At 43.6% G+C, this 23,549-nt stretch overlaps 1 protein-coding gene across 1 annotated transcript in view; it reads left to right on the top strand.

Annotated features, from left to right (window-relative positions):
- The first annotated feature begins 3,515 nt into the window (after window positions 1-3,515).
- PRKAR2A (protein kinase cAMP-dependent type II regulatory subunit alpha) overlaps window positions 3,516-23,549 on the top strand; it is a 51,072-nt gene continuing 31,038 nt past the window's right edge. Inside the window, exons 1-2 of the mRNA XM_037049789.1 lie at window positions 3,516-4,011; window positions 21,345-21,380. Of these exons, the coding sequence (XP_036905684.1) occupies window positions 3,762-4,011; window positions 21,345-21,380 (286 nt within the window). The 5' untranslated portion in view covers window positions 3,516-3,761. The remainder of the gene's footprint in view (window positions 4,012-21,344; window positions 21,381-23,549) is intronic.

The following is a 23,549-nucleotide window of genomic DNA, read 5'->3' on the forward strand; positions in this document are numbered from 1 at the left end:
GTGGCTATGCGAACTGATGTCACCAGCCTGGCTGTGCTCCTCAGGCAGAGGAGAATGCCCAGGTGCTGCCTGAGGAGGTGAGGAAGCTGGAGGAGAGAGTCACAAGCTAGTCTGTCCTTGCCTGGTGGAGGGTGAGGCTCCCAGAGCGGAGCTTCTCTGACAGTGCCCCATCTGGCAGTCGCAGTTTGTTGCACTCACACTTCCTGCTGCTGCAGCTGCAGGGAGACCCTTGAACTGTGGCTTTCCAGCCACCACGCCACGTAAATGGATGAGTGGGGCAGGGACCCACATATATCTGGGTGTGGGCGTGGCCTACCTGGGGGGAAGCTGAAGATGTGGGGGTTTAAGGAAGGAGGCTTTATTTTGGGGAAGATATTTCTAGAGGACCAGACAGGAACTATGGTCCAGTCAAAAAAATAACATTCTAAGATGAAAGTTGTGTGTCCTCTGCCCTCGTGCTGCAAGATGTCTCTGTTTAGTCTTTTTGATTTGGAGGTGGCCATGTACCTGTCTCCTGAAGCTGCTCTCAGCACGACCCAGTTTTTGAGACCTTCCTGAGACCTCGCCCTTGGCTGGGAAGCCCCTGGGAGTGCATTTGCATTCCAGTGAAATGCCAGCCATTCCCATGGCTCCGGATCACTTTTACAGTCTGTGCTTTTGGATAATTTGCCCTTTGAAACAGCTTCTATTTTCAAATGGAATGTCTTTGGTTCCTTGATGTTAGTGGTGGTAGATTCTTTTACTCCTTTGGGTCTTCAGTAGACTCACATTAAGTCAAATAGGGACGCCCCTGGGGGCATGTTTATGAAGGGAGCAGAGGGGACGGTAAACGCCCTCCTAGCTGGCACTTCCTTTTTATGATGCACTTTGGAATGCCACCTGTTCTGAAATATCTCCTCTGTCCCTGATGGGGGTGAGGGTGGGGAAGAGATTGGGGCCCTCTGAGGCAATTTCTCTGTCACAGCCAGCCTTAAGTAGAAGCCAGACAGTGTCTGCTAAAACGTCCAGCCAGTGATATTAGCCTCACCAGGCACAACGCAGAGTATAACTGGGTGAAATGTGAAGGACAGAGGGCAGGTTGTTGCGACAGCTGCCTATTAGAAGCAACAGTAGCACCATTTCTGCTGTAATATCGTACCATGTCTACCCACAGTTCTTTCCAGGCTGGAACCCCCTATGCCCTTTCTCATCTCTTCAGGGGTTCATTTTCATCTCTTATCCCCATGTAACTCAATGTTTGATGGCCAGGGATTTTTACCCCCTCCTTCAGATGTGGAAGTCAAGGCTCAGAAAGGGTAAACTGCTCTGCCAAGATCATCAGCAAGTTGGAAACAGAGTGGTTATAAAAAGTGATGTCTGGGTATCCCGAGGCCTGAAGAAGGGCTTGGGTGATGCTATCAAAGACTGACATGGGGCTACCTGACCCAAGCTCCAAGAGGACTGTCTATAAAATGCCAGTCTGGGTCAAAGCCCAGGCAACTGGCCTGTGAGTCAGGCGAGGGGTGACATACAGAGTCCCAATAGCCACTGGCAACGCCCCAGGACCAGGTGGTCCCATGGGGCTCCCTTTTCTGCTTTCTCTCTGCTCTGGCCAGCATGCAGGCCTGTGGCTCTCCAGTCGGGCCTGGGAATTGGCTGTCTTTTCTTACTCTGAGGGTAGTCTGTGGACACAGGTAAGGAGCCTTATTCCCTCTGGGTCCAAGGATACCTCTGAATGCCACGTTTGCTAGCTGGCTGGCTGATCAAGCTGCAGGACATATGAGAACAACCCAGGCAAAGCAGCCTGCTAGGAGAGTCTGATGGATGTTGCTCAGAGCAACTGGCAGAACCCACCACACCCAGCTCATCAGCCTTGGAGTAGCTAGCCTCCCTCTACTCTATCTTGTAATTGAGGCCAGAGTCCTAACAGTACAGGTGCCTGTCCCCCTTTCAAATATATAAAACCTGACAAACAGGCAAACCAGGGAGTGAGTGGAGTTGTGATTTTGCCCTTCCAAAGGGTTGGTTGTAGGACTGTTTGAAGTGGGGGCAGGTCCTTAGGCGTGGCAGTGCAATGGGAGTCACACCCAGGAGCCCTGGAGAGTTGAGAGGAGAGTTGAGAAACCATACCCCTCCAGCCCTCACTGCCTGTCCTTAGTGAAGTCTTTATATTCTGAGATCAGAAGCATGGCTTTGAAGCAAAGAATCCTAATTCTGAGACCATGAGGTCAGGAGAGCAGTTTAATTGGCCCTGCATGCTGTGTGGAAATTATTCATTCATTCACTCATTCATCCAGTATACCTTCTCTGAGGGTGCACAGTAAGGACCGAGCAAGCAACAAGTTGGACACTGCCCTTCCCCTCACGGAGTTGGTGGTCCGAGACTTCTTCAAGGGGTCAAGGAACTGCTAGGGAAACACCACTCTTTGTAATCACAGGCCTGCTTGGCCTAGAGCTTGGGTGGCTTCTGCACCCACAGCACTGAGCTTCTGGCTGTGTGCCCAGTGACCATGAGAGGTCCTAGTGAGGATTTTAATTGATTCTAGGTAATTACCAGGTGGATCTTAACCAACCCAAATCAAATGCCTTTCAGGTTCCCTAGACTACATACAGCTAGTCTCGTTCTGGTGGACCCAGCAAAGAGAGGGATAACTCTATTCTATGTCCACTGGGCCTTTGGTCAGTGCCTGGGCTGTGGCATGGACATCCCAGGAAGATCTTCACCTTTCCCTATTCACTTCCAATCTGGTGTGGGTAAAAGAGGACAACTGGGGAAACAGACCGGCCCTTCCAGTTTGCCTGTGTCCCTTCCCCAGGGGCAAAGGATAACACTGCCTTGTCCTCTGCTCAACATCTGATGATGATGCTTGATAGCACAGGACCCAGGGTGGAATGTGGGGAGAAAGGCACGTGCAGACTTAGTCCTTGGTGGGAGTACTCAAGGAAAAGAGGCACAGAAGTCATTCCTGCGATGGCTTTGTTCCCGTTTTTCAAGGTACACATTTGGCCTTTCAGGCCGTGTGCCTGTGGCTTCCAAATTACTTTGTCATTGGAACTCCTACTATATACAAAGCCTTCCCTGTTTGACATCTCATGGACCTGCCTGAGCGTCCTGTGGTCATTCCACCATTCCACCTGCTGGCCAGGGTGGTCCTGACTCCACCAGGCCTTTGCTCTCACTATGCACTATGCTCAGATGGCCTTCCTACAGATCCTAACTTGGATCCTGTCCAGGCTTGGAGGTCAACTTGAATGTCACCCCCTAAAGGGTCCACTAACTCTCCACCACAGCCAGAACCACATTGATGTGGTAACATGTCCCCTAGGCTGTATCCCTGGCGTCTAGTAAATGCTGGCAAACAGGAGGATCTGGGCGCATGCTGAAAAAAAAAAAAAAAAGAGAGGTCTTGAGACTAGGTCAAAAGCGCTAAAAACTGTTCAGTGTCTCAAGACGGGACTGGCCAGGGCGTGCTGCCCCACGGCGCACGCGCACTGAAGGCGGGGGCGCGCACGCCGGTAGTCGCGTGCGTCACAACCCGGGCTCCTGCCCCGCCCGTCCCGCCTGCCCGCTGGTCGGTTCTGGCGGCGGCTGCCCAGTGACAGCAGCTGCCACACCAGGCCGGCAGTACAAGCAGGGTAGGGTCGTGCGGCCCAGAAACGCGTACCGGCCAAAGGGTGGTACCAGGCCGCGAGGAAGGCCCGACCGTGGTCGCACGTGAGGGAGCGCGGAGGCAGTGGCCGCTGGCGGCCAGGACCCGCCTGCCCTCGCGGCCGCCGCCGGCATGAGCCACATCCAGATCCCGCCGGGGCTCACAGAGCTGCTGCAGGGCTACACGGTGCAGGTGCTACGGCAGCGGCCGGCCGACCTCGTCGACTTCGCGGTAGACTACTTTACCCGCCTGCGCGAGGCTCGCGCCCTAGCCTCCAGCCCGCCCGCCACCCCTCCTTCCTTCTCCCAGGGTCTAGAGCTCGGCCCTGGCCTTGCGGACGCGAAACCGGAGAGTGAGACCGATGAGGACGAGGACTTGGACGGTAGGCGGCGGGGCTGGAGGGAGGTTCGCGGTGGGGGGATGGAAGGAGCCGGGCAGGCGGGCTCTAGATGGTTAGAAGGGGCTGCGGGGGCCACGCCGACCCGGGGTGGTCAGGACCTCGGAGCTCTGGAGCGGAGTCTGTCGGGGCTCCCCGAACCGCCAGCGGGAGCCCCGCGGGCGCCTCTTCCAAATTGAGTTCCGTGGTGCCCTGAGTCCTAGCGCGCAGGGAGTGAGTTGTCAGATTCAGGCTCCAAGGAAACGTGCGCGCTTTCGGCCCGCATGGTGGGGCGGAACCCGCATCCGCCTGGCGGGTGGAGCCCTCGCTTCTGCCGGAGGAGACCCTTCGCCCGGTTTCGCTCCCAAGACAAGAACATAGACATCCTTTGACTCCTGTTTAGTAACCAGAAGGGTAACTGAGCTTGGAAATCATTTTGTGAAAAGTTACTGGGAAAAACTTTAAGTATAGACAAAGTAGAGAGAAAAGATGAAACCTCCAGATGCCATCACTCACATTCAACAGTTTAGATATTTGCAAAAAAAAATGATTCCCTCCCTCTCTTCCCTCTTTCCTTCTTTACTTCCTTCCTCTCTTTCTCTTTTACTCTTTTACTTTTACTGAAGCATTTTTTAAAAAATATTTTTTATTTATTTATCTTTAGAGGGGAAGGGAAGGAGAGAGGAAGAGAAACATCAATGTATGGTTGCTTCTCATACATCCCCTGCTGGGAACTGGTCCCTGCCGGGAATTGGCCTGCAACCCAGGCATGTGCCCTGACTGGGAATTGAACTTCGATCATCTGGTTCGCAGGCCCGAGCTCAATCCACTGAGCTACACCAGCCAGGGCTGCTGAAGCATTTTTAAAGGAAATCCCAGTCAGGTCATTTCACAGCTGCATACTTGAGAAAGCATTTCTTAAAATATGGAGCCTGGGAATACAGATACAGATTTTTAAAAGATTTTACTTATTTTGGTATAATCTTTTTAACTTCATTTATTTATTTTTAGATAGAGGGGAAGGAGGAAAGAGAGGGAGAGAAACCTCAATATGTGGTTGCCTCTCGCATGCCCCGCCCCTCCCCCCACACCCCACACCCCACACGCCACACCCCCACTGGAGACCTGGTCTGCAACCCAGGCATGTGCCCTAACTGGGAATTGAACTGGAGACCCTTTGGTTCACAGGCTGGCGCTCAAACCACTGGGCCACACCAGCCAGGGCTTAATTTATTTTTAGAGAGTAAGAGAAACATTGGCCTGCAACCCAGACCTGTGCCCTGATTTGGAATTGACGCCAAAACCTTTGGGTTTATAGGCAGACGCTCAATCCACTGAGCTGTACCAGCCAGGGCCATACAGTTTTTGGGGGGGTTTTTTAAATTTTATTTATTTATCTTTAGAGGGGAAGGGAAGGAGAGAGGGAGAGAAACATCAATATATGGTTGCCTCTTGTTCGTCCCCTACTGGGAACTGGCCTGCAACCCAGGCATGTGCCCTGACTGGGAATCGAACCATGATCCTTTGGTTCACAGGCCTGTGCTCAATCCACTGAGCTACACCAGCCAGGACCATATACAACTTTTAATGTGGTTAAAATGATTGGATCAAACTTGGTGAGGGTAAACACTGCCTTGTTTAGCACATTGAATGCAAGAGAAGATAGCTAACATTCTACATCAGATTTAAGTAAGGTTGTCAAAAACCACTTGGAACATAGACTTTGTCAATTTAACAATAGCATTATCCTACTTTTAAACAGTCAGAGTTTGACACAACAATGAAAACCTTTGAGAGGCAAAGTTAGAGACCTAGTGTTGTTAGATAATGCTGGGGAAAAAAACCCACAAAAGAATACTATTTCTGAGTTAGTCACATTGAGTCCTGCTGGCAAGGAGTTTAGTTGGTCATTGCTGTTGTAAACTTCAGTGTTCTGGACAGCTTCCCTAAGCTTATTCATGCTAAGAGCGAAATTGCTCTTCTGTGTTTCTTTTAGCTTATTGCACATTAAATCATGGGTTTTTGCCTTGACTCTGGAAATCAGCAGTTGTCATTTCCCAAAATCTCTGCCACAGATTTACTTTGTGGTGTAAGACAAGTTGTTAAACCTATTTGATTTCAGATTTACTTCTCTTTAAAATGGTAAGAGTGGTGACAATCTCCCAGCAATGTGTTTTTAAAAGCTTTATTTCAGGATAGACTCCTACGTTTGTGTCACTGTCATATCTATAAATCACAAAGCTGTAATCTGCTTTGCAACCAGTTTTTTTTCTGGTCTCTTTAAAAAATTTTTTTTCTTTTTAAAAAAATATTTATTTATTTATTTGTTAGGGAGGGAGAGAAACATCAATGTTCCCCCTTACCTCGTATCTGCCCCCCATCAGTGTGCCCCTTGCCTCTTACGTGCCCTCGACTAGGGACCTGGCCCCCAACCCAGGCATGTGCCCTGACTGGGAATTGAACTAGCGACTCTTTGCTTCACAGGCCTGTACTCAGTCCACTGAGCCACACCTGCCAGGGCTAAATTTATTTTTCAGTTACAGTTGATATGCAATCTTATATTAGTTTTAGGGCTACAACATAGCGATTAGACATTTATATGTTTTACAAAGTGATCGCCCTGATAAGTCTAGTACCGATGTGACACCACACATAGTTATTGCAATATTGACTGTATTCCCTGTGCTGCACTTTACATCCTCATGACTATTTTTCTTCTATAACTAATTTTATAATGGGCAATCTATACTTAATCCCTGTCACGATTTTTTCTCCCATCTGGTGACCACCAATTATGACAGTTTTTATTTTATGTGAGACAGTATTTTAGGAACCGGTCCCAGATGAGTAAAATGGAGTTTATAAGTTTTGTGTTATGTTTTCATTCTTTGTTATTTTTATATCTTTTGAAGAATTGAGTTGACCCCTGCTTTGTTCTTTGTTTTGTCTCCAGTGCTTAGCATTTAGCCTGACCCTTAGTAGATACTTAAAAACCTCTTGTTGTTTAGAGAGTCATCTCCAGTATACGGAGGTTGTGGGTTTGATGCCTAGTCAGGGCACATACAAGAATCAACCAATGAATGCATAAATAAGTGGAACAACAAATAGATGTTTCCATCTCTCTCTCTCTCTCTTTCACATCCCCCTTTTCTTTCTAAAGTCAACACATTTAAAAAAAAATTTTAAAAAGGGCCCTGGCTGGTGTAGCTCAGTGGATTGAGTGCAGGCCTGTGAAGCAAAGGGTGGCCAGTTCAATTCCCAGTAAGGGCACGTGCCTGAGTTGCAGTCCAGGGCCCCAGTAGGGGACACATTAGGGGCAACCACACTTGATGTTTCTTTCCCTTTTCCTCTAAAAATAAATAAATAAAATATTTTTTTAAATTTTAAAGGCCCTGGCTGGTGTAGCTCAGTGGATTGAGTGCAGGCCTATGAACCAAAGGATTGTGGTTCGATACCGAGTCAGGGCACGTGCCTGGGTTGCAGGCCAGTTCCCAGCAGGGGACGCACGAGAGGCAACTATACAATGATATTTCTTTCCTTCTTTTAAAGATAAAATAATAAAATAAAAGATATCTTCTCTCCTCTAAAGATAAATAAATGAAATCTTTTAAAAAATCTCTTATTGAGTAAATGGGTGAGTGAATGACCAACGAGCTGATTTGGGAGACTGCTATCACAGAGTGCCCTGGGAGTACAGAGATGGGAGCTAAGGAAGGGATTGGTTGGTCAGTGGTGTGGGAAGTAATGGAGAGGTCAAGTCCAGTAAGGCCATTGCTGAAGTGATTGGACACAGTGGTAATTCTCAGAGATAGAGGCTCCACTGGGGTTGTGGTAGAAGAGGCTTGTGGCTGCAGAAGATTCAGACAAGGAATGGGGAGCGCATTTTGAGGACGTGAAGAATGCACTTGGTGGTAGCTTAAAGGAGAAGCGCAAATTAGGGAATTTTTTGTTTTTTTTTAAAGATAGACTCACCCTTAGCATGTTCACGTGCCTAGGTAATGGAGCCAGTGGAGAGGGGGCAGCTGATGAAGCAAGGTCCTAGAATGGGTATGTGGATTAGAACAGAGGGGAAAAGCGTTATTTAATTTAAAGGGTAATTTGAGTCCTGGCTGGTATGGCTGGGTAGACTGAGTCCCAACCAGCGAACCAAAGGGTCCCTGGATCAATTCCTAGTCAGTGCATGGATTGCACTGGGTTGCAGGCCAGATCCCCAGTTGGAGGCACGCAAGAAGCAACTGATGGGTGTATCTCTAACATACTGATGTTTCCCTTCCTCTCTTTCTCCCTCCCACCTCCTCTCTCAAAAATTAAATAAAATCGCCCTGGCTGGTGTAGCTTGGTGGATTGAGTGCAGGCCTGCGAACCGCACGATCGCGGTTCGATTCCCAGTCGGGGCACATGCCTGGGTTGCGGGCCAGTTCCCAGTTCCTGGCAGGGGACGAACGAGAGGCAACCATACATTGATATTTCTCTCTCTCTCTCCTTCCCTTCCCCTCTAAGATAAATAAATAAAATCTTTAAAAAAAATTAAATAAAATCTTTAAAAAATTATTTTAGAGAAAGAGTCATTTGAGATTTTACTTTTTTATCCCTTTGATTCAAAGTTTTGTGTTTTACTTACTTGATTCTGATAAATGTGAATGTTTAAGCCAAAGGAAAATTACTGGTTATTGATTTTTCTGGCTTATCTGTCTATTGCCCATTTGTGTGCAATGGATGTATGAAAGAAAGGCAATTGCATTTATAAAAGGTTTATAATTTAGACCTTTTGGGGGGATTCTTTTTAAAATATATCAATTACTCCATACAAAATCTTTTATCTGGAATGAAGGAAAGGGCATTTCAAGTCTCAAAACTCTTCAGTGTCTGATGAGAGATGATGTCTTATTTTGGGATGATTTTATTTTCTGGAATTTTTCATTTGTTCTTATTAACTTCTTATTACTTTCTTGAAAAAATGAAAGCAATTAAAAGGTCATTATCATGATAAATGCACCAGAAGCTATTGTGATAATCCCTGACTTTTGTTGTGGTTTCTGGAGATAGCCAGAGAATTACAAGCAGCAATTAAGTGATATGGTTATCCTTGGATTGTTGCTTTGATGGAGATACTTCATTGAGAATGCAGATTTCCTACTTTCTCTTCAGTTCTGCTTCTGATACTTACTATTAAAATATTTTCCATTTTGGCCCTGGCTGGTGGAGCTCACTGGATTGAGCACCAGCCTGGGAACCCAAGGGTCACTAATTCAATTCCCAGTCAGGGCACATGCCTGGGTTGTGGTCCAGGTCCCTGGGAGGGAGCATGTGGAGGCTACCACACATTGCTGTTTCTCTCCCTTTCTCCCTCCCTTCTCCTCTCTCTAAAAATAAGTTAATAAAATATTTTCAATTTTGTGAAAAGGAATTTTTACAAAATATTTTCAATTTTGTGACGTCCTCCGTGATCTGCTCACAAATTGTTTTTATTATAGAAAAGGGCAAGACAGTCTCCAGTTAGAAAAGTGAGTTGTGCAGTACTGTGAATCACACATTGCTTCTCCTTGCCTACGTTTTTCTCTTTGAGAGAGGTAATCATCATAAGTCCTGTTTTTCTCATGTCACAGTTAACATTTCTGTGACCGGTGAGGCTCCCGGGGCCTGTCTTCCCTGGGTGGACTTGTCGTCTTCCTGGGTGTGAGAAGGTGGAGCTGCTGCTGTTCAGGGATACTTGTCTCCACTTAATGCAGCTAAAAAATCTTACATGGCCTCCCTCCTCCCTCCCTTCCTCCCTCATTCTTTCCCTCCAGCTTTTACTGCTCGGTGGCAGTAAAACTTACAACCCTACAGCCCTTTTTGAAAGTGGCTGTAAGAATGGTCTGTGGGAAAGAAATGATCTTCCAAAACCCTGAGAAAAGGTGGGCTTCCTAAGGAAATACGATTATTAAAAACTAATTAGAGGACACTTATTCACAGAACACAAAAGATTTGTGTTGTAATTTTTCCTGTGGGAAAAATTGAGCGTGGGCCTGCGAACAAGAGGATTGTGGTTTGATTCCCAGTCAGGGCACATGCCTGGGTTGCAGGCCAGTTCCCAGTGGGGGACGCATGAGAGGCAACCATACATTGATGTTTCTCTCCCTCTCTCCTTCCCTTCCCCTCTAAAGATAAATGAATAAAATATTTTTAAAAAAAGATTCCCTCTGCATTAAAACAAAAACTGAGCTTTGCTAATGCATCTTCAGTAACCTCTGACGGTTACTGAAGGCAGCTTTTGAAATGTTCTCATTTGAAAGACCAAATGCAGTTGTAGCCGTCAGCGCATAATATTTGGTCAAAGACAGGTTGGGCATGTTTTCCCATTCTGGAAACTATATGAGGAGCTTGTTTTCATTGTCTTTGGCTCAGAATAGCCTTAGTTTACAGTTCTGTGAAAGAATGAGAGATTATTTCAAGATTAAATGTTTACTCAGTAATGATGGATCAAGAATTCCTATTCAAATAAAAAGCAACTTGAGCAAAAATATTTTGCTCATTTAGTCCTTTTGTTATAATTTTAGATGATGTAGCTCCAGAAATGAAAATAGGCGTTGGCACAGCTACTTTTTTTGTCTCTTAAAACATGTGGTCTGCTAGGACTGTTTTTGTATATTTTCACAATATGTTTTTCTCGTGTCATTTTTCCTGCTTAGAGTAAATTTTAGTGTATGGCTCTTTGGAATTAAAAAGAGAAAATAGGAGGGTTCAGAGACTGGTAACTAAAACTTTTAGCTTATACCATTTCTTTCGCATTTGAGGTTCCATTTAAGTGAATCTAAAAATAGATGGCTTAAGTTTTTCTCAGTCTAAGCCTTGATATCTGCCTGGAATTTGTCAGCAACAGTTTGAAGATAATACCCACAAGATATTATGTATGAAGACAGTGAGTAATAACATAGAAATTTGGATAAAGACTTTTGGATAAACCAATAGCTGGAGAATTACTATTCAGTTTGCAGTGTTATAATTAAGCACCTTTTTTTAAGGCATCCAATATTTTAAAAAAGGTTTTCATCCTCACTTGAGGACATATTTTTATTGCTTTTTAGAGAGAGAGGGAGAGAAAGAGAAACATCAATGTGAGAGAGAAACATCAACTGGTTGCCTCCCGTACGTGCCTGGACTGGGGATCAGACCAAGGATTGTCTGCACCCAGGTCAGGGGTCAACCCACAACCTAGGCATTCACACTGCCCAGGAATCAAACCTGCAACCCTTCCGTTACAGAACAGTGTTCTAACCAACTGAGCCACACTGGCCAAGGCCCAATTTTTCTTTAAGACTTTATTTACCCAGCCCTGGCTGGTATGACTCAGTGGATCTGAGTGCTGGCCTGTGAACCAAAGGGTTGCTGGTTCGGTTCCCAATCAGGGCATATGCCTGGGTTGTGGGTCAGGTCCCCAGTGGGGGTTGCTTAACATACAACCACACACTGATGTTTCTTTCCTTCTCTTTCTCCCTCCCCCCGCTCTCTAAAACTGGATAAACAAAGTATTTTTTTAAAGATTTCATTTATTTGTTTTCAGAGAGAGGGGAAGGGAGGGAGAGAGAGAAGGAGAGAAACATCGATCAGTTGCAAACTGCACGCGCCCTGACTAGACTGAACCTGCATCTCAGGTGTGTGCCTAACCTGGAATCGAACTGGTGACCTTTCACTTTCAGCACCCAACCAACTGAGCCACACCAGTCAGGTCCTGGGCCCAATATTTCTTTTAAAACGTAAAATTATGATTAGGGGAGGATTTTCTTCTTACTATACATGGATGTATCATTTTGTCATGTTCTTGATGGCTCTTTGGGGAAAGATTATTGAGGTTTTTTGTTTGGTGGCCCCACAGTCATTAGGAGGGCAGGTGATCTGTCTTGCTGTTACCAGACCAAGTGTCCAATGTTCAGTGAATGGGTTGGTTTCTTAACTCACAAAAGATAAGTCCCATCTGGTTGGCGATGCTTCAGGGGTTTTTTCTAGGGATCATTGGATAATTCTCAGATTATGGTTGATTTTAATGCATACCAAATTTTTAAAATATTGTTAGTCTTGTATATCAGTAGTATCTAAAATGCTAATAACCCTGGTGTGGCTCGGTGGACTGAGCCCCAGGCCTGTGCTAAAGGTCGCTGGTTCGATACCCTGTCAGGGCACATGCCTGGGTTGTGGGTTCAGTCTCTGGTAATCAGAGGTGTGAGAGAGGTGACCAATCAGTATTTCTCTGCCCCTTATTCTCCCTCCCTTCCCCTCTCCCTAAAAATAAATAAATAAAACTCTAAAATAAAGTAAGATGCTAATAAATATGAATGGGATATAGCACTCCTAAAATGAGTGGGCATCAGTGGTCTTGGGTATTTTTTTGAATGTTTCTCTTTATTTTTGTAAATTGGCTAGGGAGTTTTAACAGTTTGTTTTTGTTGCACAATAAAGAATGTGTCTGGCCTGTGTCCCAGAATCCTGGCAGTGAGCTTCTAAAACTCTTAGAATTTCCCAAGTGTAGGAGTGTTTTTGGAGCCTCATGGATCACACCTGACTTTTGTTAATGAGAAGATTCAAGATGGGGCCTGGTCCCCAGAAGACCAGCCATGTGGCGGGTTGGGGCTGTGGCACCGCAGCCAGTCCTCCGGAAAAAGGAGCAGGACTGGAGCTTGAGGTTAATCATGCAGCCCACGATTCAGTCAGTCACATCTATGGAATGAAACCCCAGCAAAAAAACTGAACCCTGGAGCTTGGTGGAGCTTGAGCATCAGGGTCGACAAACGCATTTATTATCTGCTGGGAGAGTGGCGCACTCTGTCTCCGGGGGGAGAAGGCATGTTCAGGCTGTTCCAGACTGCGCCCTATGTGCTTCTGCATTTGGCTAGTCCTGCTTTGTACCCTTTAGAATAAAACTGTAAGTGCAAGTACACTGCTTTCCAGAGTTCTGTGAGTTGTCCCAGCAAATCTAACCTGAAGAGTTGTGGGAACGTCTGAATTTGGAGCCAGCTGGTTAGAAATGTGGGTGGCCTGAGAACCCCCAAAGTGCAGCTCACTCTGAAGTGAGGTCAGTCTTATTGAGACCATATCTACTTTGGGTGGTAAGTGTCAGAACTGCATTGACAAGCATCAGTTGGTGTCATAATAGTTTTATATTCCTATTATATTTTGATTTAAATTGGCCCCAGATGTGAATTGATAAGAGGATATACACCAGAAAGGGGACATGACCTTTAGTCCCTTTCCAGACTGAGTAATAGGAAATCATTTACTCAGTTCATTTATATTTAGTGTCTGTGTGTGCCAAGGTATGTGCTAAAAAAATGGCAGGAAAGTCCTCGTTCATATTCCTTAAGAGCTTTTAGTGTTGTGTAGTAGACGCGTGGAATTTGTGTGCTCTGATAGGAAAGGAGTGCTCAGCCTTGGGAATGGAGCTACCTTCTCTGAGTCATGGATGTTGGGGCTGGATTGGCGATGGGTCTGTTAGGCAGCGGGTACTTTAGAAGCAGAGGGCTGTCAAACCTACAAGTGTTACACAGGGGCAGGGGGGTGTGGGTGGCAATGGTTGTTTCAGAATAAATGACTGTGTTTACTGGCTGGATGTATGTGTTAGGGCAATACTTTGCAAACAGTGGGTAAAGGAACCACCTCTCCACTCGTTCCCCACTCTTCTCCCAGAAATGCTGGTTTTCTTCTCTACCTTTTTATGATAGAAAATGTTAATTATTGACAATAGTAAGAGAATAGTGTGATTCACCCCATCTACTTAGTACCCAACTTCATTAACTTAAGGCCAGTGATAGGATGGCATTGGGCTCTAATTTATAGTTTGCCAGTTCCCCTNTGCTGGGAGTTGGCCTGCAGGGAACCGGCCTGCAACCCAGGCATGTGCCCTGACTGGGAACCGAACCGTGATCGTGTGGTTCGCAGGCCCGTGCTCAACCCACTGAGCTCTTCTCTACCTTTTTATGATAGAAAATGTTAATTATTGACAATAGTAAGAGAATAGTGTGATTCACCCCATCTACTTAGTACCCAACTTCATTAACTTAAGGCCAGTGATAGGATGGCATTGGGCTCTAATTTATAGTTTGCCAGTTTCCCTTGGGGAGTATTTACCCATGCATTTACCATGCCAATTTCAAACCCGCAACAGTTTCACTGATCTCATGGGAGCTGGCCCCAGCTCACAATCATTCCCACTCAAACTAAGCTCTTCTTCCAGATTGTTACCATAAACAGTTAAGATAATACCTCTAAGGACTACTTTTAAAAATATACCCACAGTTCTTATTTTACCCCTGCTGGGGTCCGTGCTTGTCGGATCAAAGAAGTAAACATTGTGGAGGAATACTGACATGTTCGGAGGAAAATTTGGAACATACACAATAATGAAAGAGGAACATCCAATTTAAAGATAGCAATGTAGACAGACATGGCTCACCTCTTTGCACAACCACGTCGAAATTGCAACTGAAATATAGAACAACCTTCACTAAGAACCTTCAGAAATCAAGTTGAATGGAAGTCTGACAACTATGGAATTAAAGAAACCATATCCATCCAGACTGGTAGTGGGGTGCAGATGTGGAAGGGGCTGTTCCTCATCCATGTGTGGTGGGTAAAAATTCAGAAGGGATATCTCTGGGGTGAGGAGACCCACACCAGGCCCCCCAACCCAGGGTCCCAGTGCCAGGAAGAGCAGTCCCCATAACTGCTGGCTGCAAAAACCAGCGGGGATTGAGTTGGTGGAAGAAACTATTGGAGCCCCAAGCAGTTCCTCTTAAAGAACGCACGTGTGGACTCAACTACTCAGACTCATTCCCTCTGAGCTCCAGCACCAGGGTAACAACTTGAAAGGCACTTGTGGTATAGAGGGAGAAACCGAAGTGTCTAGTAGCATCAAGGTGAGCAGATACCATTGTCCCTTTTCTAGAGCCAGCAAGCTGGTGCTATATCTTAGACTCCATTAACCTGGCTGACACTATTAAACCCACCTTGGAGATCCCCAGAGACTCTACCCAATGTATGGACCCACCCAAGCTGCTTTTCCATGTGAATGGCTGGTCTTGGCTCGGGCTTCATGACTTCCTGAGTCCTCTCGAACAAGCAATAGCCATCCTCGTTGAGCCCCAGGCCCAGCACCAGCAGCAGCCAGCCTGGATTCACAGCTTGGCTTTGCCTGCGAGTCTCCACGCCTAGCTCAACGTAGCAGCCATCTCAGATTGCTTTATAGCTCAGTCACGGTGGCCCTGGGCAAAATGCAAATGGGGGCTGACCTTGGCCTGCACCACCAAGGAAAACTCAGGGCCAGTGCACCCAGTAGACAGCAGCAGACCATGTAGGAGCATGGTCTGTCCCTGTCCCTGCACAGCTGATCCTCCTTGGAGCGTGGATGGTGGTGGGAAGTGATCACGGCCAGTGCTTCCCGCTGACTGGCCTGGGTAAATACTTCCCATTGATCTGGCCCAACAGCAGCCAAGGCTCAACTACAAGAGGTGGATGTACTCAGCCCACAGAGAAGGCGAACCTCGAGTACCCAGCTTGTGTGATAGGGGAGGTTGTGCCTGCCACCAGACCCTTTAGGACACCTACTACATTAGGCCACACTACCCAGACATGGACGGAGTCAGAGCAGCTCTACCTAATACATAGAAAAAAACACAGGGAGGCTGACAAAATGAGACAAAGACACATGGCCCAAATGAAAGAACAGATCAAAATTCCAGAAAAAGAGCTAAATGAAATGGAGATAGCAATGTATCAGATGCAGACTTCAAAATATTGGTTATAGTGAACTTAGTGAGGACCTCAACAGCATAAAAAAGATCTAGTCAGAAACAAAGGATTCACTAATTGAAATAAAGAACAATTTTCCCTGTCTGGTGTGGCACAGTGGATTGAATGCCAGCCTGTAAACCAAAGGGTCACCGGTTCAATTTCCAGTCCAGACCACATGCTTGGGTTGTGGCCTGGTCCCTAGTAGGGGGTACACAAGAGGCAATCACACATTGATGTTTCTCTCCCTCTCATTCTCCCTTCTTTTCCCTCTCTAAAAATAAATAAATAAAATCTTTAAAAACAAATTTAGAGGGAAACAACAGTACAGTGGTTGAAGCTGAGCATCAAATCAATGATTTGGAACATAAGGAAGCAAAAAGCAGCCAATCAGAACAACAAGAAAAAAGAATTAAAAAATGAAGATAGTATAAGTAGCATCTGGGACAACTTCCAAAGGTCCAACATTTTCATCACAGGGGTGCCAGAAGGAGAAGAGAAAGAGCAAGGAATTGGAAATCAATTTGAAAAAAATAATGAAAGAAAACATCCCTAATTTGGTGAAGGAAATAAACACGCAAGTCCAGGAAGCACAGAGAGCCCCAAACAAGATGGATGCAAAGAGGCCCACTCCAAGATACATCATAATTAGAATGCCAAAGTTTAAGGATAAAGAAAGAATCTTAAAAGCAGCAAGATAAAAGAAGTTTGTTACCTACAGGAGAGTTCCCATAAGACTCAGCTGATTTCTCAAAAGAAACTTTGCAGGCTAGAAGGGATTGACAAGAAATATTCAAAGTCATGAAAAGCAGGAACCTACAGCCAAGATTGTTCTACCTAGCAAAGCTATCATTTAGAATTGAAGGGCAGATAAACTGATGCAGACTTTGGCCCTCCGGGTTCATGTGTTGTGGCTGCTATGAACAAATTCACATGGCCTACAGAAGTTCTGTGGAGAAAAGGGACAGCTTGGCCACTCTGAATGAGAGAGGGGGCCCCAACTCCTGTCTGGACAAGCTTTTATTGCTTTTCTGGGTACATTACATTGAGGATGGTCCTCATTTACTATGCACAGGTTTGCTTTAGGTGGTTATCTTTTACAGATAACAAAGGAAAGAATGTTGCTAATTCAAAGAAAAAGGGTATTTGCAAATGCTAGGGGAAAGGTGGTTGAACTAGTTACACTCCATACTTGGGAGGTTTAGCACAGATTTTAGGAAGTCACTTCAAAGATATGCAGTAAACATTTGCTGCCTCAATTCAGGGTGAGGGAGTTTTGCAAAAAGCAAGCCTTAAAGCAGCCTAGGTACAGTGCAGGTCTGACTCCCCATGGGGAAACCGGTCCGTGGGCTTGGTTCCTGTGTGCCAACTCACTCTCCACTTATTTTCCAAATCGGGCTGGACTACATTCGCCATGCCATGCGGATAGGTTCCCTATGATAAAGAGCTTCCCATACAAGAAAAAAACTAAAGGAGTTCATCATCACCAAACCATTATTATATGAAATGTTAAAGGTATTTATTTAAGAAAAAGATCAAAAATATAATCAATAAAATGGCAACAAATACTTATCTATCAACAATCGAATCTAAAAGACAAACTAAGCAAACAAGAAGAACAGAGACAGAATCATGGATATGGAGAGCATTTTGATGGTTGCCAGATAGGAGGGGTATGAGTGAATAAGTGACTGGGTGGAGAGCTAAGGGAATTAAGAAGTACCAATAGGTAGTTACAGACTAGCCATGGGGATGTAAAGTACAGTACGGGAAATGGAGAAGCCAAAGAACTTACATTCGTGACCCATGAACATGAACAGTGGTAGGAGGATTACCTGAGGGAGTGGTGAGGGAGCGGGGCAAAGGGGGGGGAATCAAGACAACTGAAATAGCAAAACCATGGGTTGCAGGCCAGTTCCCGGCAGGGGACACATGAGAGGCAACCACATATTGATATTTGCCCTGGCTGGTGTAGCTCAGTGGATTGAGCGTGGGCCTGTGAAGCAGAGGGTTGCTGGTTCAATTCTCAGTCAGGGCACATGCCTGAGTTGCAGGCCGGGTCACCAGTAGGGGACATGAGAGAGGCAAGCACACATTGATATTTCTTTCCCACTCTTTCTCCTTCCCTTCCCCTTTCTCTAAAAATTAATAAATAAAATAAAAAAAAACAAATAGCAAAACCAATAAAATATCATTTAAAAAATATACCCACAAACTTTTTATTACATCTAAGATAATTAACCATAATTCCTTAATCAAATATTCAATCTGTGTTTAAATTTCTTCATACATCTTCAAATATCCATAGTTTATATTTGGCTGCTGTATCTCTTAAGTCTCTTTCAGCCTACAGGATCTTTCTCAGTATGTCTCCTTTTTTTTTCCTTTGAAATCTACTTAAGGAAGAAAATTTTTATAGATTTTTTTCACAACCTGGAGCTTGCTGATTGCATCCCATGGTGTTTGTATCAATTTCCTCTGTCCTGTAATTTTCCTCTAAATTCTAATTAGTGCTAGAGCAGTAATTCTCAAAAAGAGGTTCCAGGATCAAAAACATCAGCATCAACCTGGGGAATTTGATAGAAATTCAAATTCTTGCTTGGATTCATTATAGGACTGTTGAATCAGAGACTCAAGATGGTTTTCTGCAATATGTTTCTTAAAACATACAGTTCTTCAGATGATTCTGATACACCCTAAAGTTTGAGAACCATTGCTATACAGCCTTAGTCAAATTCAGGTTTGTCTCCTCTTCTTCCCCCCACCAACTATTTTGTAGCTGTTGATGTGTTTCCCTTAGAAGGCATGTGAAGCTGACCAGTCTTTATGAGGCTGATGATCATGTCAATACTGCCTAGACTATGGGCATTATTATGCATAAAATGGAATACTTTTGTAAAAAAATTCCACTCATTAACTCCTAGGTTATCTGTAGTATAGTTTGTTCAGGAAAAGCAGGGTAAATGCTTGAGTCTTTTCCTTTAATTAACCTAGGTTCAAAATAATAGGCTGGTTCTCTAGCGTGCTCTGAAGATGACCAATGAAGTCTGAAAAAATATCAGTATAAACTCAAGGATCTCCTGGCTGGTGTAGCTCAGTGGATTGAGCGCGGGCCTGTGAACCAGAGGATCGCGGTTCGATTCCCAGCCAGGGCACATGCCTGGGTTGCAGGCTGGTTCCCTGCAGGCCAACTCCCAGCAGGGGACACATGAAAGGCAACCATACATTGATATTTCTCTCCCTCTCTCCTTCCTCTCTGAAGATAAATAAATAAAATCTTTAAAAAAAATATTTATAAACTCAAGGATCTAACTTTATCTGATTTTTTTAAAAAAAGATTTTATTTATTTACTTTTAGAGAAAGAGTAAGGGAGGGAGAAAGAGAAGGAGAGAAATATCTGAGTGGTTGCCTCTCATGCACCCTGTATTGGGGACCTAGCCTGCAACCCAGGCATGTACCCTGACTGGGAATTGAACTGGTGATCCTTTGGTTCACAGCCCACATTTAATCTACTGAGCTACACCAGTCAGGGCTCTGATGTTTTCATCTATTGCCATTTTACTTGATGGCATCTATTGCTCTTATTTGATGCTCATGTTATCCCATCTGTATAGTGGGAACCTCTTCATGTTTCCACCTAACTCCCTTGAGACGTGACCTGTGGGTTTTGTTTGTGTGTGTGTGTGTGTGTGTGTGCATCCTTGATTTCTGGTAGATTTTCCAGTACTGACTGTTACATCTTTAGTTCCAGACTAGTTACTGGGGATTAATAATTCTTCAAGGAGCCCTATTTCTCTTTAGGCAAAAATAGTAGAGACCACGACCTAGATGGTAGGGATGCTCATTGGTACTGGGGTTAGTCATATTTTTCACTTAAATTCAAGAGTATAATGTTTTTACTCAACTTAATGTATATCCCTTCTCTAGTGCCAGAAAATCTCAGTATTTAACAATAAAATTACTCTCTTGCCCTGACCAGTATGGCTCAGTTGGTTGAGCGTCATCCTGCAGAGCAAAAGGTCGCCAGTTTGATTCCCAGTCTGGGCACATGCCTGGGTTGGAGGATGTCCCTGGTTGGGGAGGGTGTGAGAGGCAACTGATCGACTTTTCTTGCACATCAGTGTTTCTCTCCCTCTCTGTCTTCCTCCCTTCCCCTCTCTCTAAAAATAAATAATTTTTTTAAAGTTGTTCTCTTTCTTCATCTCATAGCACTCGCAGAATCTCAGAATCTTAAGCCTAACAGTATGATTTCTGAAAACTAAGATTATCTTGAGGATATACCCCACTAAGATGTCCAGTCAGGTCACTTGAATTAGTTCTTTGTGTGCTTTTGCTCCCAATTTAATATATTGAATACAGTTAATTTTGCTCTATATTTTGGGGATTGCTTTTTCAAATTTAATTGTACACTTTTGTAAAATATTTATCTGGTTACAAAGTCAAATGTATGGCAAAAGGTATATTCCGAGAAGTCGGACTTCGACCATAGGAGCCGTCTTCCTTTTGCTAATTTTATGTTTATGTTGCTCTTTTTTCTACTTCCTTAAGTTGTACAATTAGGATATTAATTTGAGATCTTTCTTAAATGTAGGCGTTTACAACTGTAAATTCCCTCTTAGCACTACTTTCAGGGCATTCCATAAATGTTGGTATATTGTGGTTTTGTTTTAATTTGTCTCAAGTTATTTTCTAATTGCCCTTCTGATTTACACCTGTACATTTAAATTAATACCATTGTGGGTGATTGTTGGTAGTGATGTTTTAAAGTGATTTTTTCAGCATTTTTAAATATTGTATAGCAAGAGAATATACCTTGCATTATAGTTTTTAAATGTGTGACTATGTTTTTTTTTTCCCTAGAAGTTCAAGTTGTTGTCGTTGTTGATTTCATGTCTCCCTGGTTGTTTTGGTTGTGTCTTATTCTTCTTTATGCATTTGACTCCTCTTATGTCTTTAATTGTTATAAATATAGTGTTCTTATTTTGTAATAGTTCTATAATCTTGATATCTAACTCTGTGAGATATCCTCTGATATCACTCTTGCTCAATTGTGTCAATATGTGTTTTATAATTTTAGGTTGTATACTGATGTTTAGCGGGGCTTTAATTATGGAAATCCATGAGACCTGACTGCATTGAGGGCTTAAACTGGTTTACATTTCATATATCTATCAGAATGACAGGCATTGGTATTTCTTTTTTTTTTTTAAGATTTTATTTATTTATCTTCAGAGGGGAAGGGAAGGAGAGAAGGAGAGAAATATCAATGTATGGTTGCTTCTCGTGCATCCCCTGCCGGGACCTGTCCTGCAACCCAGGCACGTGCCCTGACTGTTAGTCGAACAGCGATCCCTTGGTTTGCAGGCCACGCTCAATCCACTGAGCTACACCAGCCAGGGCAGCATTGGTATTTCAAACGATCAAAGGAACCTCTCCCATACCCATCAAGCTAGAATGACCCATCCTTTGGTATTAGGGTGCTTAGTTCCATTGCCAAAGATCTTTGCAAAAAGGGAGGATAAAAATGGGGTCATATGACTTTATAATTACTAAATATTGTTTCTTCTGTCCTTTGCAGTTCCAATTCCCAGTAGATTTGACCGGAGAGTATCAGGTATGTGTTCTCTTTCAAAACATGCTGCTAAAATGCTATTTTAAGATAGGATTATCTTAAATAGAAACAAACTCATCTTTTTAATAAAAAGTTAGCATTCAGATTATTAAAATTACCTGATTCCTTCATTCTGTTTCATATTAAGTTCTGAGTATATATGTATATAGTTTTGTGTTGCCTTGATTAGTTAATTATTATGTCATTAATATGTTTCCATGTTTATAATTGTGGCTTCAGAAAACTACATTTAATCTTATGCTGCCAATGCATAAGATTTAATCTACATTTAATCTTTAAATGTATGCAAGAAGTTAATGGCAGCAAAATCTACAAAACCAGAAATAGGTTTGTAAAATTGTAGATTTTGCTGCCATTAACTTCTTGCATACATTTTTGAGCCACCTAAGTTACTTCCTCAGCCACAGCGTTGGGAGTGATACTCCCCCAGTCAGTGAGTAAGCACTGCGTTGGCTGTTTTGCGGGCTACTTTCTAGAGACAGTCTATCGAATAGGCTGCAGGGAGAAAGACCTCCTGCAGAGGCCTCTTTTCAAAACCCGGCTCACTGCCACGTATGGTGCCTGCTCCTTTAAAGATTTGATATATTTACGGACTACTTCTTTAGTTTACATGTAAAATAGTACCTCAGATTGTTTTTATTTGGCATTCCATTGATAATTAATAAAAATAGTGTTTTTCCAAACATGGGAAGTCTTCTTTTATTTTTTTGTATGGAGCTAGTTTAGTAATATTTAACCCTCTTATCTCATAGTCTAGATTATTTTTGTAAGTTTGAGTAAATTTCTGTCATTACTTTTAGCCATTGAATTTTTAATGCAAAGTTTTCCATATTGGTTGTGCTATTTATTTTAATTTTGCTATCTTTTATTTACTCAAAATTTCCGTTATGTAACTAGTACTTTATTATACGGTGCCTGGCGCATATCAGGCACTCAGCAAATATTTATTGAATATATACATCCTCTCCTTTTTGTTCAAGATTGCCCCTAAGCTGCGGAGGTCCTCCTTTTTCATAGAGCAGATGAGTGTATTTTCTAAAAGTTTTCATGTAATTAGAATGTTTGACTTTTGGATGCATCCAGAGTTTGTTCGTTTGTTTATAAAGAAGAGCCTTTATCAGCAAGTTGTAATAACATTTAGAGTTAATTTGGTTCTATATAGTTGGGCTGTTCATGTGTTTCAGGATTGCTATGCAAGCTGTGTGTCACATTCTTTCATTTCGCCTTGTTCTGAGGATGTTTCTTACCCCTACATTTACCCTTTTGCCCCTCAGTCCTTTTCTTTAGGAAAGTCTTATCATTCAGAAAGCCTTTTACCTAGCCTGACCAGTTAACATTTTGCCACATTTACTCTTTCTGTCATTTGCATATGTAACGTTGTACACCAAAGTCTGTTGCAAGGAGATTGAAGGATGTGTTCTTATGTATAGACTGTTATTTACAGAGAGGAAGTAGAGACTAAGGTTGGTGCAAAGACTGGTGAGTGATCATCTCCCCTTGCTGTTCGTCCCTGCCTGCATTACCTGCCCAGTAAAAGATGGGTAATATTCCTTGACATCTGCAGGACTGATCTGGGTGGTGGAGACTATAGTGACATCTCCAGAGGCACAGTTGGTGGTAGTTCGTGAATACTGCTCGGGCTGTTAGTGATTCAGTCCTTCAGCTGTTGAAAACTCAGACAAGTACATGTTATTTGTCCCCCTTAAACTGTACAGACTGTTTCTCTTTGTAGTCAGTTGTAGAATTCCTCCTTCTGTATCAATTTAATTTTGATTTTTAAATATATAAAATATTCAATATGACTTAAATGTTAAAACTGTATGAAAGAATTTTCTCAGAGAAATTTTATTCCTTTCCCTATACCTGCTTTTTGTTTCTGCCTACCCTTTGTTTCTGAGTAATTTTATTACCCAGAAAGTAATAAAATTGTTTATCCCTTTTTTTCTTTTGGAAAAATAAACAGGTAAAAAGTTGTATATATATTGAAATGTTTACGTTAATTCCATCCCTCCCCCATTTTTACCTCTCCTACTTTCCCACAGAAGTCCTGTCTTATTGAAGGGATGGCATATTACATATGCTTTTCACCTTGGCTTTGTTTTCAGACCTCACTGTCTGTTAGCCTGTGGAAATCTTCCTCATTTTTTCTCA

This window comes from Sturnira hondurensis, unplaced genomic scaffold (genome assembly GCF_014824575.4).
Source record: "Sturnira hondurensis isolate 20B ecotype Veracruz unplaced genomic scaffold, ASM1482457v3 Scaffold0006496, whole genome shotgun sequence".
NCBI lineage: Eukaryota > Metazoa > Chordata > Mammalia > Chiroptera > Phyllostomidae > Sturnira > Sturnira hondurensis.